This window comes from Rhinolophus ferrumequinum, chromosome 2, assembly GCF_004115265.2.
Source record: "Rhinolophus ferrumequinum isolate MPI-CBG mRhiFer1 chromosome 2, mRhiFer1_v1.p, whole genome shotgun sequence".
In the NCBI taxonomy this organism is placed as follows: domain Eukaryota; kingdom Metazoa; phylum Chordata; class Mammalia; order Chiroptera; family Rhinolophidae; genus Rhinolophus; species Rhinolophus ferrumequinum.
The window spans coordinates 49,174,845-49,192,697 of record NC_046285.1 but is presented as its reverse complement, the minus strand read 5'-3'; the positions used below and the strand labels follow the sequence as shown (position 1 = coordinate 49,192,697).

The window sequence follows — 17,853 nt, the reverse complement described above, 5'->3', positions numbered from 1 at the left end:
CTTTTCTAAATAGAGTATATTTCTATAAAATACAACAATAACAACAGCAACAATATTGAAGGAGGAATTCTACTTTATGATAATTTCAAAAACATTTTTAAAGAGGCAATTTAAAATTTTATCTTATATTTATTATCTTTTTATTATAAAAATTTTCTAAAATACACAAAGTAGGAAGAATAGTACAATAAATGTCCTATGTACCAAGCAGCCAGCTTCAATAAGTATCAACATTTTGCCAACCTTATTTCATCTATTCTTTTCCTGCCCCCCGATTTTTTTTTTTTTGGGAATGTTTTAAGCAAAATCCAGATATCATGTTATTTCACTCATAAATACTTCAGTTTGCATCTCTAATTGACAAGGACATTAACAAATATACAATTACCATTCTATGTTTACATCTAACAAAATTGACCATACATAAAATAAACAAAATGGCTCCCAGAGTCAGCTGTAGCCCTACGAAAGTTAGTAAGAGAGTGAAATAGAAGAGGGGAACTGATTAGCAATGGAAGCAGGGAAAGGCAGGACCAAAGAAGTGACAAGCCTGCACCATCAAGGCCTGTCCATGAAGTGCCTTAACCCATGAACAGAGGAGTAAATTATCTGAAGAGCAGTTCATTCCTAAAGCAGAAATGGATATATCAGACTCCATGGTCATGACTAAGGTTGTCTAACTGACTCCTTGACCTGGTTCTGTGCTCACCAAGCAACTTTCTGATAATAATAATTTTTTTCCACTATAGATTTTCCCAAAAGAACAGAATGTGCTAGTTAATAAAACAAGTATTAGGCAAATATTAATTGAATGTCTATTATATACCAGACATCATTCTTGGCATAGTGAACAAGTATTTGGTCAAACTGACAGTTCTATGTTACATCATAAATTAATAAATTGCCTTTCTGGTTTTTAACAGTACTCTCTTATAAGTTTGATTATTCTAAGTCACTTTTTCCACAGGACTTTGCAGGCTGAGGCTAGATCTCCTAAACTTATTGACCATGTCAAGGCACTCCTTGCTATCTTAACTTTTTTCAAAATTTGTGTTTATCAAAGTTATGCATCACCGTAGTTTAATTTAGCTTTACAAGGTTTGTTATTAAAAACAATAGTATCCCATCATCCCACCCATTTTTCTCCTCCTAGAGGCAGTTTAATATACCAGTTTAATACATTTTAGCTGATTATTTAGGTATTCACTTCTATAACTCTAAATATAGTATGTTTTGTATGGTTGCTTCTTGATTTTTCAGTTTTAGTTATCTGTTGACAACCCCAAAATATGAGATTTTAGTCTCTTTCTTCCCTCTGTCTCCACCACGTAGCCACTTTTTCCATCCCCTATCTACCCAGGCAGAATTATATTGTAATCAATATTCAGTATTTACATTATTGCAACTGTCAGTTCTATTCAGCTGAACCTCTAGTAAACTATGAATATTTTTCCTTTTTGTGGTAGAATGCATTCTTCAATCATTTCTGACAAAGAGTGCATGGGAAATAAGTTGTTTGAGACTAGCATATCTGAAAGGTGCTTATTCTACCTATATACTTGATTGTTAGTTTAGCTAGGTATAATTATAGATGGAAAAAAATTTCATTCACAGTTTTGAAGGAATTATTCTATTGCCTTTTAATTTCTAGTGTGATTGATGATGTTAACTGCCAGTGTCCAAAACATAATTCCTAATCCTTTGTATATGACCCTTATAAAAATATTTAGCTCTCTCCTTACTGAGCTCTCCTCCACATTCTTTGGCTCCTGTGGGCCACTTTTTGTGGTTCCTCTGGTCAGAAAGATGGGATTCCCTCAGAGTTTTAGCATTTTGCATCATCAAGCAGTTCCACATGAAAGCAGTGAAAGAAAGAAGAGAGGGGGACAAAAAGAAATTTCCCTGCTTTCTTCAGCTCAAATGGACCTGCTTTTTCCTGTCTTTTGGACAGAAAATGGGTTTCTTTTGGAGTTTTTCCTCTTTGTGCATGCTACACAGTTTCCTGATTTGGCCCACCCTTGGGTCAAAGACAGGAGGTAAAGGGGAAACAAACAAACAAACAAACATACAAAAACAGAAAACTCCCAGCCACTGTTCTTGTCTTTCTTTAAATTTTGACTTCCCTCCCTGATCTCCTTGTTATTTACTTTTCAGAATCCTCAGATAGTTGCTATTTGTATTTTGTCCAAGAAGTCTGGTTGTAATCAGTGGGAGAGAAAGGCTACACTGGGCTTACTCCATTTGGCAGTACCGGAAGTTGGCTCATTTTAAAAATTGGGGGACTAAAAAGCTATTTGGAAGCTCTGAGTATAGATAAGAGGACTGGGGTCCTTAGTATGCAGCATGCATAAAGTCTCATAATCGATCTGTTTGGAATAGGGTTCTGCTGCCCTCAAATGTGTTGTGTCCCCGAAAACAGGGGCCCTCTGTTTTACCCTTTCCAGAGAATAAACCTCTAGCCTTTTCCTGGATGGAGAAGGACAATCATACAGAAGCTGGGAGGAGATCTGGAGCCATACGTTTTCTCCCCAAGTTCAGCCAATCCTTCTAACTTTAGCATCTTCTTTCCCCCTATTTCCAGAGGTTCTGAGTGCTGTCAGTACCTGAGCCTTTGTGGAATTCTGCTGTAAGTCATACTGGCTCTCATTTGACCCCACAACTGATTTGGATTGAGTTTTCTTAGATTTCTTAGGTCATTTGTCACTCTTTCACTTGTTTTATCTGCATCTAACACTTGATTGTTCTCTTCTTCCAATGCCCTGATCCTTATGTGCCTGCTTTAAAAAATTCCTTTACTATAGATTTAGTGAAGTCTCAGGAGGAAGTAAAAATAGGAGCCCGGTTCAACCTGCTATCTTTACCTGAAGGCTTGGTACTGCTACCTTTTTGGATTATGTATAGCTAACCAGTCAGCATTCCCAGGGAATAACTCTCTGGCTTCTTTAAACTGCATTGGTGCCTATATAGTTTATTTCTGGTTAAATATGCCATGCTCAGGTGCTCTTTGCTTCTACGGATGGGTTATCAGAGTGAAGATATTCTTTTTTGCTCCATGGTTTTTATAATATTCAGTTACAAGAGAGCTAATTTTAACAAGATAGTTATATCGGCTTAGAATTCTAACTTTAGGTGTGATGGAGAAAGTTGGCTCACTTCTATGGCCCTCGCACAGATAGCTTTCATGTGTCTCATGTAAGTATCTACATGTTTTATTTCCCTTCTGTTAGCATACAGCATTTTTAAAGGATCTTCTGAAAATATGAGGACTATGTTAAGGAGAGAGGAAAAGTTTCAGGTTGTTGGAGATGAGATTTTTGAAAAACCACTGATTGCTTTGAACAGATCAGAAAATTGACCTTGCCTCTGAGAAATATCAAAACATCCATCTCTTTTAGGTAAAACATACCTTAGTCTAAGGCTGTCAGCCACAAATTTATGTCTTATGGAGGAATTAACTGGGGTATCCAAGTGATAGAACCAGTTTGACTTGCTCATAATTAGGGTCCTATGTAGCTTCACCAACTTCAACGTGATGGAGCAAACTAGATTTCAATTACTACCGCTTATTGTATGACAAAAATTGCTTGGATGTGAAACAACATGTGCTAGAAAACAAGCACAGGCTTAGAGTAAGGTAGCCCAGGGTTTGAATCCTGACTCTACACTACTACCGTGTTTCCCCGAAAATAAGACCTAGCCAGACAATCAGCTCTAATGCGTCTTTTGGAGAAAAAATTAATATAAGACCCAGTCTTTTATATTATATTGTATTGTATTATATTATATTATATTATATTATTATATTATATTATACCTGGTCTTATATTATAGTAAAATAAATAAGACCAGGTCTTATATTAATTGTTGCTTCAAAAGACGCATTAGAGCTGATTGTCCAGCTAGATCTTATTTTCAGGGAAACACAGTAGTTGTGGGACCTTGAGGAAGTTACTTAATCCCCTTGAGTCAGAGTTTCTTTTACTGGAAATCCACTCAAACACTACCTCACAGCGCTGTAAGAATTAGATTAGGTAACTTCTGTATAATATCTGTGCACTATCTAGAACAGCATCATCTACATAATCAACATCACGTAAACTTCCATCGGCCTTTTGGCTACACCAAGAAGATAGGAAAATAGAGCAAAGCTGGAGCTTGGTAAAAGGTGCTGTAATGAAAGACAGTGATTTACATTGCGACTCCTGCCTTAAAAATGGGAATAACGAACATTTTGTCTCTTTCCACAACGTCTGTCACAACCACCTCACTTTGGAAATTTGATGCTTCATTGAGAGTCATCAATCAGGTGTGGGGATGATGTTAATGGCCCCCTGTTAGTGACTGCTCTCTTATAGATATATACACTTGCAGGGTGGGTGGGTGACTAGCAAGACCTACTAGCGCATTCTCTCACCTAGACCACCTGGAGAGACTCATGCATGCACAAGACCAAACCCCCTTTTTGTTCCTTTCCATCAACGATTTTGTGGAACAGGTGATACATTTTTTCTCATTATTTTGTTAAAAGTCATACTTTTATGCTTTTTATTTTTGAGGACACACTTTTCTAACCGAGAGAGAGAGAGAGAGAGAGAGAGAGAGAGAGGTGTGTGTGTGTGTGTGTGTGTGTGTGTGTGTGTATGTGTATAGGGGGATTGAACTAGAAATGTCCATAAAACAATGTGCTTTACAAATGGACATATATAGAGACCAGTACTCAACAATTAATGATTATACATTCTTCTCAGGAACATTTTAACAAAAATTGACCATGTACTACTACTCATAAAGTAAGTCTCCCCAAAAATCAAAGAATCACTATCATGTAGGCCATGTTCTTCAACCACAATGCAATTAAGTTAGAAATCAGTAGCAAGAGGACAATTTGTCAAAGTCTTATACATTTGGAAATTTTCAAACATTTCTACTACCATTGGATCAAAGAAATAAATCATAGTTGAAGGAAAAATACTTAGAACTGAATGATAATGAAAATGCCACATGTCAGAACTGGAGAGATGTAGCTTAAATTATACTTTGAAGAAAAGGTTGAGCTTTGAATTCTTATGTTAGAAAAGAAGAAAAGCTGAAAAATTGATGCATGAAGCCTCCAATTTAAGACGTTAGAAAAAAAAACAATAGAAAATACACATAAGTATTCTATTTTTTTTCTTACTGTAGAGAGAATGCACTTAGTAAAAGAAAGAAACAAACAACAAAAGCAAGCCATTATTCTGATGTGATGTTGTTAAGTGCTCAGGAATGAAGGAATAGAAAATTGGGTCATTACCTTCCAATTTCATTCAGCTCAGTATAAGCTGAATCAAAATTTTCCTTCCAAGAAATGGTGGCACCATCAGCAGCAGCATCTTTAGAAGAGAGAGAATCCATTCATGATATTGAGGAAGTCATATGAGAATAACAAAAAGGTTAACAGAAGAGCTCCAGCACCACCCAGAACAACTCTCATGACTAAATATGGAGTCTAACTCAGTGGGAAAATGCCATGATTCTCTGAAATGTTCTTTTTAAAAATATCATCCAAGGGGAAACTGACATGACAGAGTCAGATGCCCTCCCTATGCCATCTACATCAACAAAGGAACACTTGGGACAATCAGGAATGCAACTTCTGGATATTTTAAAATATTTGGTAGAAAAAATTAAAAGGGAGAGAGAAAAATCACACTGAAGGCCTAGAAAAGCCAGTGAGAATCAGGGCTGTAGGGAGGATGCAGCAGAGAGGGTAGGGGAAGAGTTACAAGGCCAAGAAAGGAGGAAAGGAAAGGAATGCGCTGAAAACATTCTAAAAACTGCTCATTCTCACCCCACTGTTCTTTGGCATTAATGACATTATCCCGTATATTGAATGATTTAGCTTAACCCAAAACACATGCACAAGTAGAATCATTGTAGCATTCCCCGGTACAAGGCGTTAATTCCCTGGCAATGATTTACACACACACACACACACACACACACACACACACACACAGAGGCAAGCACACACACTAATATCTATTTGTGTTGTCTCTGGGGACCAACGCTCACAAGAAACAAAACATGAGCAGTGGTCATCTCTGACGAGGATTTAGTCAGTGGTTTGGGAGCAGAGGACAAGCCAGCAGCGTAGCTCTTCTGACCCTGGTCACCTCAGGCCGTCGGGAGCACAGCTCAGCGGGGCTCAAGATGCCTTCTCTAACATTGAAATCTGAGGAAACGGCCCCAGGGCCGAGGTGTCCTAGTGAGTCCCAGGCCCATGGGAGCAGAGCCATCGGTAGGGAGTCGAGCTGGTAGGCACAGGGCTGTGAAGCATTTCCGGCTTTGGGCTGGGGGTGGGGCTGTAGCCTGAGGCCCTGAAGCGTTTCTGACTCTCCCTGGAGGCTCCTGGGTTCCCTTAACCCAAAGAGACACAGGTTCATTGCCTTCCCAGTACGGTGACCTCCTGTCCCCGCGCCAACACACACAGTCCACTCTCCTGCACTGCCTCACACCTCACTACTTGGAGGTTTCTTTAGAACAAGTTTCCTCTTTCAAAATGTCCTTGGGACCGAAGTGGCTAGGTGAGATAGTGAATAGGTGGGCAAAACAAGAGCCACGTTTGTAAAATACTCATGTGTAGGTAATTATAGGTATATCTTAGTTCAACGCATCTACATAAAAATGTACCCACATTAAGGAAAGATGTTCTGGGTGGCTTGGGGGTGGGGACACGATCAAATATTCATTTTGATTCAAATCCTTCAACCAGGTTGCTTTCCTCTCCTCATTTTAAATTGGTGAGTGGGCTGTCCCTAATGCTGTGAGGGACACTTCTGCTTGGCAGGGGTTTCCAGGGGACAGGGGACTTAGTGTTCCTGTGTCACAAGAGGGGCAGGTAGCATCTGTGTGACTCATGACATCTGTCTGCCCCTCTTTGTTCCTGGTGACACACACAGGTGCCAGGAACCTAATCGGCCCTGGGTAGACATCGGTGGCAAATCTAAATTTTGCTTCAAGACACTTGAAATCACACTTTATGGAAACCCTCTTCACCAAGCCTCTGAAATGTTACTTGACTGAAGCCACCAAGCAAATCTAGGTCCCCTCCTGCATGGTAGCCGACATGCCAATGAACAGCCAGTATCAGTGAGTGTGTGACAGCTGGCCAGGTGCCTTGCGTCCCCCAGCTGGGCTCCTGGGCATGGCTAGAACTCACCATATTCTGGAAGGCGCACAAACTCTGAGGGCTCACTGGGAAGGCTGATCCCCCAGGGGTTACTGGCACTGACTCTGAACTGGTAAGGACTCCCAGGACTGAGGTCTTCGATGACGAGGTACGTGTCCAAGGTCGAAGCTACTGATTGCTGCCAGGCCTGGGAACCTAATGCACAATTTCCAAGGAGAGGGAAAGAGGAAAAAGAGAAAGGGACATTGTTTCAAAGACCTTCGGCAAACAAAGAAAGGAAAATCAACACATGCCATTCAAGAAACAGCTGTGGTCACTGCATGTCAGGCTCTGAAAGCCTGTGGGCAAACTGTGGCAGGTGGGTTCAATTTCCTCTATGACTGAGTATATCACAAGGTGTGTGGAAGCAGGTGGCCTATAGATTCTGTTCATTTCAAATGAGTACGTGAGGGTGGACAGATCATACAGAATTTACAGAGGAACATGTGGCAAAATTTTAATAAGCCCAGAAACATACACATTTATAATAAAATGAGAAAATATGCATTTGAAAATTGAAACAAAATAGAAATGAACGTGTATTGAACACTATACACATGTAAAATACTATGGAAGACATCTTCACATCATTCTCTCATTTGACTTTCTCACTTAAATCCACAGAAACCTTATGAGGCTGGGAGCATTAATCTCACTTGACAGATGAAGAAACTGAGACTCAGAAAGATGAAACAATGTTCCCAAGACAACTAGTTGGTAAGATGAAGTATGCACTGAATAATGCCGAGGTAAATACGAACCTTGTGAAATGTGTCTGTCAGCTCAGCATTAATACTTTTGTGCTGAGTTGGGAGACATAAGAATGAACAGCTTAAGAAAGATACAGAAATAGATAGCTTTATAACTGCACAGAGCCTGTCTAATAGAAGAAAGAAGGGTTAAAATAATAAGAATAATGGAAAGTAGAGGAAAACAGATGATTTGGGGTCTGGGTGCAAGCACTTGCTTTCAATTCAGTTTCGTAATCCATGTATTCAGAGATGTGTTATTAACAATGAACGATACCTAGCAGTTTTGTATTTTAGCTAATTCTTCTTGACAAGTAGGTGTCAGGCTCAGTTGTTCTCAACTGCTGAAGAGATGTATGTACTCGTAGCATGTAAATGTGACAAATTTAAAAATCGAACAATTAAAAAAATTACTATATATATATAGGGGGTGGGGGTGGGGGAAAGCTCAGCTCCTGCTTATCTAGTTATTACTCTGGGAGAAAGATCACAAATCAGCAAACTAGAAACCTGGGTTCTAATGCCAGCCCTGCCTCTTACTAATACCAGCTTTGTGCTCACTTTCCTTAGGACTTCGCTTCCTCATCTGCTGAATGGGCCTGATTGTCCCTATTGGATGATTGGCCTTGTTGAGTAGAGAAGCACGTGAAGGCACTTTGAAACTTGTTATGAGCCTTTACCATTTTGGTGAAAACCACTGCGTGATGTTTGAGACCAGAAGGTGCTATCTAGTCTGGCGCTGAGGACTTTGTGTTGGGTTGGAAGACACCAGAAGGACCAGCTGAGCAACGGCCCGGGGGTTAACAGTTTTATGACTTTGAAGGTCCTCCTTATGAGGAAGAGAAGGCAGAAACAGATGGCCTACCTTCCTCTCTGTACTCCACGGTGTAACCAGAAATAGTGCAGTTTCCTGTGCTGGATGGGGGCAGCCAACGGAGAATCACGGATGTGCAGCTTCTCTCTTGGGCAATGGGGCGGTTAGGGGCTGCTGGAACACCTTCAAGTACAGAAATTAGGGTCAAGTGCTATTTCTGCAGAACTTGCCATCTTGCACCCAGGTTGAACATCAACTAGGAAACATTACCTAATCTGCGTCTCAAATTTTCCCTATGACCTTCTCCACCGAGTAGCATACCTTTTCCTGGGCCTAAGGGAGACCTGGGAGACACACCTCGCTGTTGGAAATTCCTCCTTAGGCTAAATACTGCACATAGGAGATAAAACTTGGTCAGGGAACCATGCAGGAAATGTACAGCAGGCCACAGACAGCTCTAGCAAAACTTCGTTCTCTTCCCGTTTGCTAGAACTTTACTTTGGAATTTTCACAATAGAATTTTTCTTTCCCAGATCTCTGAGAGCCCTTGCAACATCCACTTAAAATGTTTGACTAACACAAATTCATGGAGACAAAAACTAGAATGATGGTTGCCAGGGTTTAGGATTGGGGGACACGGCAGGAAGGAATGGGGGAAGTTGTTCAAGGGGTACAGAGTTTCAGTTTTGCAAGATGAAGTGTTCTGGGGATCAGTTATAAAACAATGTGAATGTACCTAACACGACTAACTGTACACTTAAAATTGGTTGAGATGGTAAATTTTATGTTACGTGTATCTTACCACATTAAAAAATAAATATTCAAAAAGCTACAAAAAATGTTTAACTAAAGTAGACCGTACCTTGCACTTTAACGGTAGCAGATGTGGATGTGGTCCCGTGGTCATTTGTGGCTATGCAAGTATAAATCCCGCTGTCTTGGGGCATCAGATTGCAGATCTTCAGGGTGATTTCTCCGGAATCACTAGAGACATCAAAAGGATGCCCTTCAAACTCCAGTAACGAAACAATTGACTGGCAAAGGGTTGGCACATGGTGTGCTGAGCTGATTCTTAGGCCCAAGGGGTAGTCCCAGTTCTGTTATACACCTTGGGTGATCAGCTTGCCTCTCTATATTCCCATTTCCTTATGGGGAGGCGGGGGGGGGGGGGGGAATTCATGCCACGCCCATCTCTCAAGTTTGTTGTATGCGAGGGATAGGGATAGAAAAATAAAAGAAGAATTAGAGCATGGTTTCAAACACATAAAGTCCTGTACAAGCACTGGGCCACGGTAGGCCTCATGTTAGTATCAGCAGCAACTTTGTCCTCAAATATTTTCAGTCTCATCGGTTCAGGAATGAATGGTACAAAACAAGAGAAAAGACTAAAGAATGACAATGTTCAAGTATTTCAAATTCTACATGTAGGACCCTCAAAATAATTAAATGAATTAAATCAAGGGCAAATTCCTCAACGAAATGATAATTGTCCCAGGAGTCCCTGGGAGATCACAAGGGAAAAACTGCTCTGAAAGGGTTAAAGGCAGAGGTCCCAGTCAGCCCCATTCTTTCCCCATTGGTTGTGACATAGGGATTCTCATCAATCACTGCCTCTCACACTCCGCTCCTTGGGTCCACTGGGCAGAGGGGCTCTGCCGGGAACACTATTTCACACACACAAATATTAACTTACTGGATGAAAATGTCTTGATCCTAAGTGTTTCTTCTATAGATGTTTCTTAAGCATTTAGGGCTTGTTACTGCTTGTGCACTGTGAGCCGTAGTACACAATAAAGTTCATACTTAGTAGCAATAAATATTAACAGGTTGATTGCAAGGCAGTCACAAGTTTTGTTTACACACCCTTTTTGCATAGAAGCATGCTGTGGCTGGATTTTGTCTTCTATTGCACATTTTGGAGTGAGTCGTTTTATTTTCTTCTAAGAAAATTGTTCTTAGGTTAATGGAGGAATGAAATATATCACTGTTTCACAGGATCCTGAGAGGCATGGAGAAACTGGGGTGTGTAAACATGAGGACCCCATCCCTACCACACGTTTGGAGCCTTTCCCCACGTCTCTTGATACAGATTCCCTTGGGGATCCTCAGGAAAAGATCATTAAATATGGTGAATGTAAGTCTGTGACAGTCAAAGCTCTTCCAAAGTATGATTCAGGCTTGACCTGAGATACAAAGGTTTATGTTTTTCCTTATTTGCTCAATGTTGGTCCTGAAAGTAGTCTTTCCAAACAGTTCCTTTTGGTCTCAGGTATGTCTACGTGATGCTGAGCAACATGTAAATATGTGCTGGTCCTGACCCAGGTGTTCCTCAGGCAGAGTGGTGGATTGTAGGTGCGGTGAGGTGTGCCCACAGCTCACAGGCCTGAGTCCACGGCCGTGTGAGTGTCACGAGAGTGCACTACTGTCACATCATGGGTTTTTACTTTCCCTCCCAATTAAGGCCAAGTGTTTACGCTCGAATCTCCAGGGCAGCTTTTCTCTTGGAGAGAAGAGACTAAGTAACCAAATAGAAGCTGCACCCCAGACTTGCCTCCAGGTGCTGCCCTAAGGAGCGGGGTGCTGAGGTGGGAGATCAGCTTACCAGGAGGAGACGGTGTATGTGGCAGAGCTGTTGTCAGTGTCAAGAATGTTCTGGTCCGGGCCCTTCCAGGTGATGGCGGGTTTTGGCCGCCCACAGACTTTGCACTGCAGTGTCACTGTGTCCCCGAGCAAGCAGGTCACATCCACTAAGGGCACGAGGAATTCTGGGGCCACTGCGGTCAAATCGACATAAGTTCACATCGTTCAGAACCAACTTAGACTAAAACAGCCATTTTACAACACAGACCTCTCATTTCCCACCCATGTTGTGTAACGATTCAAATAACCTTCAGCTTAACACTGTTGCGTTATTTTGTCCCATGAAAAAATATTTTAAAAAGTAATAAATGTTTATCGCAGAAAAATGAGGAAATACAGATAAATAAAGAGAAGGAAAAGCTCCACAATGTCATGATCCAGAGGTAACTATTGTGAAGCTTCTGTCCTTTCAGGCTTTACATCAACACTTTCTCATACAATAAATTGGATCTCATTATACATATTGCAAGTCGTGGTCTTTTCGCCCCAACACCTTTTCATCATAAACACCTTTTCTTGTCCCTAAGTACAGAACTACCTGACCTTTTTTTTTTTTGGTATTTTTTTTATTAGTTTCAGGTGCACAAAACAATGTAATAGTTAGACATTCATCATTTATATCCCTCACACAGTGACCACCCTCCTCCCCCCACCCACTACCCCCTGACATCGCACATAGTCATTACATTTCCACTGTCTTTATTCCTAATGCTGTACTCCGCTTCTTGTAACTACATATATATATATTAAATTATAGTTGACAATCATTATTGTTCAGCTTCAGGTGTACAGCGCGGTGATCCGGCATCTACATCATCCCTGAAGTGGTCTCCCTAATGAGACAAGTGTCCATCGGATACCCTACAAAATCTTTACAACAATATTGATTACATTCCCCAAATTGACTTTTGTATCCCCGTGGCAATCTTGTGGTTACCGGTTGTGCTTTCTAATCCCCTGACCTTCCCCCTTATCCCCAGGCCCCACCCATCTAGCAACCCTCAGTTTTTCCTCTATGTCTCTGAGACTGTTTCTGATTAAGGACTACCTGGCCATTGTTTAAAGGCTCTGCCTCAGTGCTGGGTTTGCCATAAGTTATTTAGCTAATCCTCATGTTCTCAGTTCTACTACTTTTTAACTCACCTTCTTGGATGAAATTTGGATTTAAGATCTGAAAAACACAAAGAAACAGAAAATTGTTTAAATCCTAAACGACAGAAAGAGAACAGGCAACTTTTACCCCACTGAGTAAAGGAAGTACACATTAGCGGGATGAAGCCCAGAGTCCAGCCTCTGTGGTTTGCGACCACGTCACCATCACAGTAACAAAGAGCCCCCGGTTTACCTTGCTGTCTACTCTGGTTGGTCCCGTTACTCTGGTTGGTCCAGGCAGGGCCCAGGCGGGTGTACCGTGACTGTGAGCTCTGCTGGCTGCAGCTGGCCTTTCTGTCCTCCACCGCCCCAGTTGCTCTTCCTGCCACATGCATAAAAGTCCATTCTCCTGCCCACCCAATTCAACATCCGTTCAAGCAACGTGATGGCACTGCTTCTTCCCACCATCTCGAATTTTCAAGAACAGGACCTGACATCATCAAATTGGAAAGGTCCAATTTACCACTAACCACTAACCCAGTGGCTTCCTTCCAAACGTTACCCCTTCTCCCCAAAGAGGGAAACTGCTCTTCAAGTAGCTCAATGCAGAGCTTGTCTGTTTGAAGGTGAAAGAGAGAGGTTCTGTCCATCTATCTTGTCCCCAGAACGACATCCTGTTGCCATGTGGCAACCTGAAAACCACTGACCTATGGTTCTAGCTCTTCTTGCTGCTCAGGTGAGGAAATGAGACTTAGGCCCACTGAGTGACTTGTCTGGGTGGTGGAGGCACTGCTGGAGCTCTTGGCACACGCTGTGCTCATGACTCGTGATACCCTGCAGCTCACGGAAGGGAAAACCTGCCAGCCTGCCAGCTAGGGTGAAAAGTTCCCCCTTCTTAGGAGGATGGTCACCTTGATTTTTCTCCCATCTTTGTATTACCTCTAATCGTGCAAGTCTGGGTCATAAAGCCTGGCAGGGTGAAGGTGAACAAAAGATGGGCTTTGGAGTCAGAGAGGTTGGGGCTTATTTAAAGTGATTTTATGCTAATTACATAAAATTTATTAGCATTGATTTCCTTGACTATAAAATGGGGATAAATAATACCTAGCGCAAAGTGTTATCACAAAGATTAAAGGAAATAATGTATGTCAAGTGCTTACCATAAGGCTTGACAAGTAACAAGTATTCAGTGGCTATTTAAATAAAGTTTATCTAATTCTAATCACCTTTCTTCTGCTAAACAGCCTATTGTTACAGTGGCTTATCTCTAATAATTTTGCAGAATTCTTCTTTCCTCCACGATAAAGCCAGAAAGCTCCTGTGCCTTACAATTTGCCCTTTGGGGCATTCACACTTATCCGCCTATATTTATGTCGTATGTTAACGTGGTTTCTGTGTGTTCTTCCCTCACAGAGGCATCCATATGAGCCCTTTGGACCAAAGATGCTACTTCCTCCTTTGGGTTCCCCTTTGCAGACCAGTTGCCCATGTACCACCCGGGGTTTTCATGGAGCAGGCTGCAGAATACTACTGTGATGCCAAGTCTTGGAGCTGAGTGTCTCAGAACTGACCTCTGCAGTGCCGTCTGCTAGTCTCAAAGGGCCACTCACACCACTCTCCAGCCTTCCTTTCAATTTGTGGTTCTCCATCTTTGACCTGGGAAGCCTTAAAAACACAAAAGACCAATGTCTGGGCCTCATGCCTGGAGATTCTATTTTAATCAGTGTGAAGGAGGTCCAGGCATCAGGAGTTTTGAAAGCAGTCTCAGGTGAATCAACAAGCAGCCTGGTTTTCTGAATGGTCCCCTCTATCCCAGGGCACTGATCTCAGGTAAATCAACTCCCTGCCCCTGAGGCTTTGCTGGGTGGGACAGGGGATGTGTGGGGCATTTGGTAAAACTTCTGCCTTTCTCACACCTAAGAGACCCCTCTATCTGACGAGACACTGGGCCATGGGAGGGAAGTATGCCTAAACACGGTGGTCAGCACCACATCAGTTGTAGGGGGTGCAAAGTAGGACATAAATTTACGCACCTGCTTAGGTGAGGTAGAGAGATTGACATCTGAACCAGTCATTTTACAGTCCAACAAAAGGAGACTAAGGATATTTTCTAAAATCAAAGGTAGTTCTCTCAAGGTAGTGGGATGAAGGGTAGCTTTTCACCCCATTTAAAAAACATTGTGTTCTCCTCCAGGTCGATGTAAGGTTTTGTGGATACAGAGATGCTAAGACATGGGCCCTGACCTCAGGATTTATAAAACATCTGAATTTTTGGTGATTTTTTTTTCCTTTCTCTTCTTACCTGGGTTTTTTAAATATTCTGCAGTCAGGATATTTCACTTTTGTAATAACTTTTCTTTAAGGGGGAAAAAAGCGTGGTCAGATAGCTATTAGACTGTTAGGTTCTTCGAGGACAGGAACCACTTATTGATCTTCGTACCTCAGGCCCCGAGCGTGGGGTCTGCCGCACAATGGGCATTTAATACACGGTGGTTGAGTGAATATTTGACCTTTGTTCTCATTTCAGGTCTCCTGAGAATTGAGGACTGGTTCATAAATAGAATCTGGAAATAGGACCAAAAGATCTATAAAATGCTTCTGGGTATATTACTGTTTTCCTAGAGTCTGTTTTCAAACACAGATGGAATGCAAACCTTTTGGAAAAATGATTAAAAAACAATAAAACCCATTGCCTCTGACAGAGGAGGTTCTTAGCGGCGTGTGTGCAGGATGGAACGTAAAGTCTGACAGCAGACAGAGCTCTTAGTATCCAGACCCTAAGGCAGACACGCTCTCTTGCTTTGGACGACACTTTTAGGCAGCGTGGGTCTCAGTTTTATCGGTAAATTGGGAATAATCAGGTGCCCCTGGAAGGTTGTTTGATGTCAGACTCATATATTTGATGACCACTTGTTGAACTGCCCCTCGGTTAGGTGGTGGTGGCTGGCAGGGAGCAAGGCAGACATGTTCACTGTCCTCAGTGGGCCAACAGTCTAGTGGGGAAGACAGAATTAAGTGACATCTATGCAGTGTACAGAACGGTGCCTGGCTGGTTAATGATCAGCCTGCAACAGACACGAAGCACTGCCCCTTCCCTTGTCACATCTCCACTCATTCAGAAGGACTCCAGAGGAAAAGCAATTTGGGAATGCTGCCAACTTGTTGAGCGTCCTGCATCTCCCATCCTGATGGGAGCAAGACAGTGAGTCCACGCCAGGAGACTCAGAGAGGAGACAAATGGAAGAGACAAATGGCAGGTTCCTACGTGACAGATTTTAAGTGGGGTTTCCCAAACCTGCACTGTGCCAGTACTTTTATAACACCCCCCCCCCAACTGCTGCTTAGAGGATTTCTTGCCTTATTCCTCTTTCTCATCACAACCCCAACTGTGTTAAGTATATTATTAAACACACTCACTGTTTCAAGAGCAAATCTTCCTAGTTTGGGTGTGGACTTTATCAGGGATCTTGGAGAGAAAGTTTGCCAAGAAGGGTTCATGGCCGGCTGTCTTGTGTGGCAGGGCTTGTGGGAGGCATTCCTCTGCCGCTTGGCTGGCCCAGGTGATACAATGGTAACACCACCACTGATCTGCAGAGCGTTATGTCACTGGCATTAGCTACTCACAAACTCTTTCACGTGCTTCTTGAAAACCCTGGGAGGAGGTGCTGAGCAGGTGTTATTTACTGCCATTTCCAGATGAGGTAGGGGAGTATGTGCAAGATCATATTGCACATGAAGACTGAAGACTGGCTCTGGGAGCTCTTTCCACCCCAGCAGTCAGTGCAGAGGCCAGGTCTTGGGAAAGTGTTGTGAAGCTTTGTGATCAATGTCAGAGGCCTCCCGGCTTACCTAGGCTTTCTAACCTTGCCCTCCATCCCGTCTCTACCTAATCCTTCTCTTCAAACTCTTCTAGCAAGGACCAAGAGCCTGGGCCAAATTCATGCTAATGCTTCTTCTAACCTTGACTCTGGATTATGCCCATAGAAGATTTCTTCCTTGTTTTTCTTCTTTCTACTTGGAAGCAAATCAGAATGGGGACAGAGGAGGGTCATGACGGCCTTCTCACACTGTAGGGTAATAACTTATGTATTTGTCTATGGCTCCCTATAAACTACCGAGCCCGTGCTCAGTCAGACAAGGACCACGTTTTGTTGACTGTTATTGCCTCAGAGCTTAGCACAATACCTGGCTCGTAAGCACTCCATTTATATTTGCCAAATCAAGGAAAATTTAAAGCGGGAGGATCCTAACTTGGGGGAGGAGAATTGAGAAACTGTCTTGCCATGGACTGAGGGTGTTTCCCTATTTCCATCAGTCAGGACTGTGACTTGCTCGGGAGCTTTTTCGGTCAGTCCGTGCCTGAGATTTAGCCAGCAGTGATCCTCCACTCCTCTTCTAGAGGCTGGCACCTATGGCTCTGATCACGTGCCCATCCGTCATATCATCTGCCCTGTATGTCATTGCCCGGCCAGACTTGTGAACCCTTTGAAGATAGTAAGTAACCCTTTTACATGTTTTACGTATCATCTGCCATGCTGCTTAACATCGCATCTTGCACTTAGCAGAAGATCGAGTATTTGTTGAATCAAATTAACTGAGGTCACGCAATCAGTAGACTAAAATTTAGGTCTCCTGACCACCTTGTCTAATGATCATTGTTGATGTGTGCAGGGATCTGAGGTATCAGGCTGGGACCTGAAGGGTTAGTCATCAGCTGTATATGTTTCTTGAAACCTAACGTTTTCCTTCCTTAGAAACAGTTTGGAAGTCCATGTAGAGTGGTAGACGGGAAGGAGGAGAGAACTGGAATCTAAAATGGATTTGGTCGTGGAGGAAAGATGATGTCTTTATATAAAATGCACGTGTCCTCTCTCTGGGAGACCCAAACCCAAGAGGGCAAGGCTGGTAGACAGTGCGGGAAAGAGCTGCTTAGGAATCTGGTTTTATTTGAACAGCAGAGGGCAGTAGGTGGTAGTGCTTCCTCCTAGATGGGGGAAAAAAGAACCACCATCATGTGGTCCGTCTGCAACTTGGTTTCTTCCTGCGGGAGAGAATTCCAATCGTTTTCTTCATTTTTTTCTTCAAAATGGGAGGCTCGGTGAGGTAACAGGAAAGAATTACAGGTAAAATCAACCAGCCCTGAATTAACATGATGAGCTCATAAGAAATCTTGAGTATTTTTCTTGCAGTCAATGTCCAAGATTCTGTCTCTACATCCTGAAAATAAGGGCGAAATCCTTGTCTGTCTTGAAAACCAGGTGACTCCAGAAGAAAAATACTGTTACCCCATTTTTTCTAAATCCCTCATCACCAGTCATAAACCACAGTTCAAAACTACATATTGAGACAGC

At 42.3% G+C, this 17,853-nt stretch overlaps 1 protein-coding gene across 14 annotated transcripts in view; it reads right to left on the bottom strand.

Annotated features, from left to right (window-relative positions):
• KALRN (kalirin RhoGEF kinase) overlaps positions 1-17,853 on the bottom strand; it is a 615,365-nt gene that overhangs the window by 11,641 nt on the left and 585,871 nt on the right. For all 14 annotated transcript variants that reach the window (XM_033132405.1, XM_033132467.1, XM_033132483.1 and 11 more), the window contains 6 exons: positions 12,554-12,581; positions 11,373-11,544; positions 9,633-9,754; positions 8,822-8,953; positions 7,199-7,363; positions 5,291-5,369 (listed from right to left, as the gene is read on the bottom strand). In XM_033132405.1, coding sequence (XP_032988296.1) covers positions 5,291-5,369; positions 7,199-7,363; positions 8,822-8,953; positions 9,633-9,754; positions 11,373-11,544; positions 12,554-12,581 — 698 coding nt within the window. The remainder of the gene's footprint in view (positions 1-5,290; positions 5,370-7,198; positions 7,364-8,821; positions 8,954-9,632; positions 9,755-11,372; positions 11,545-12,553; positions 12,582-17,853) is intronic.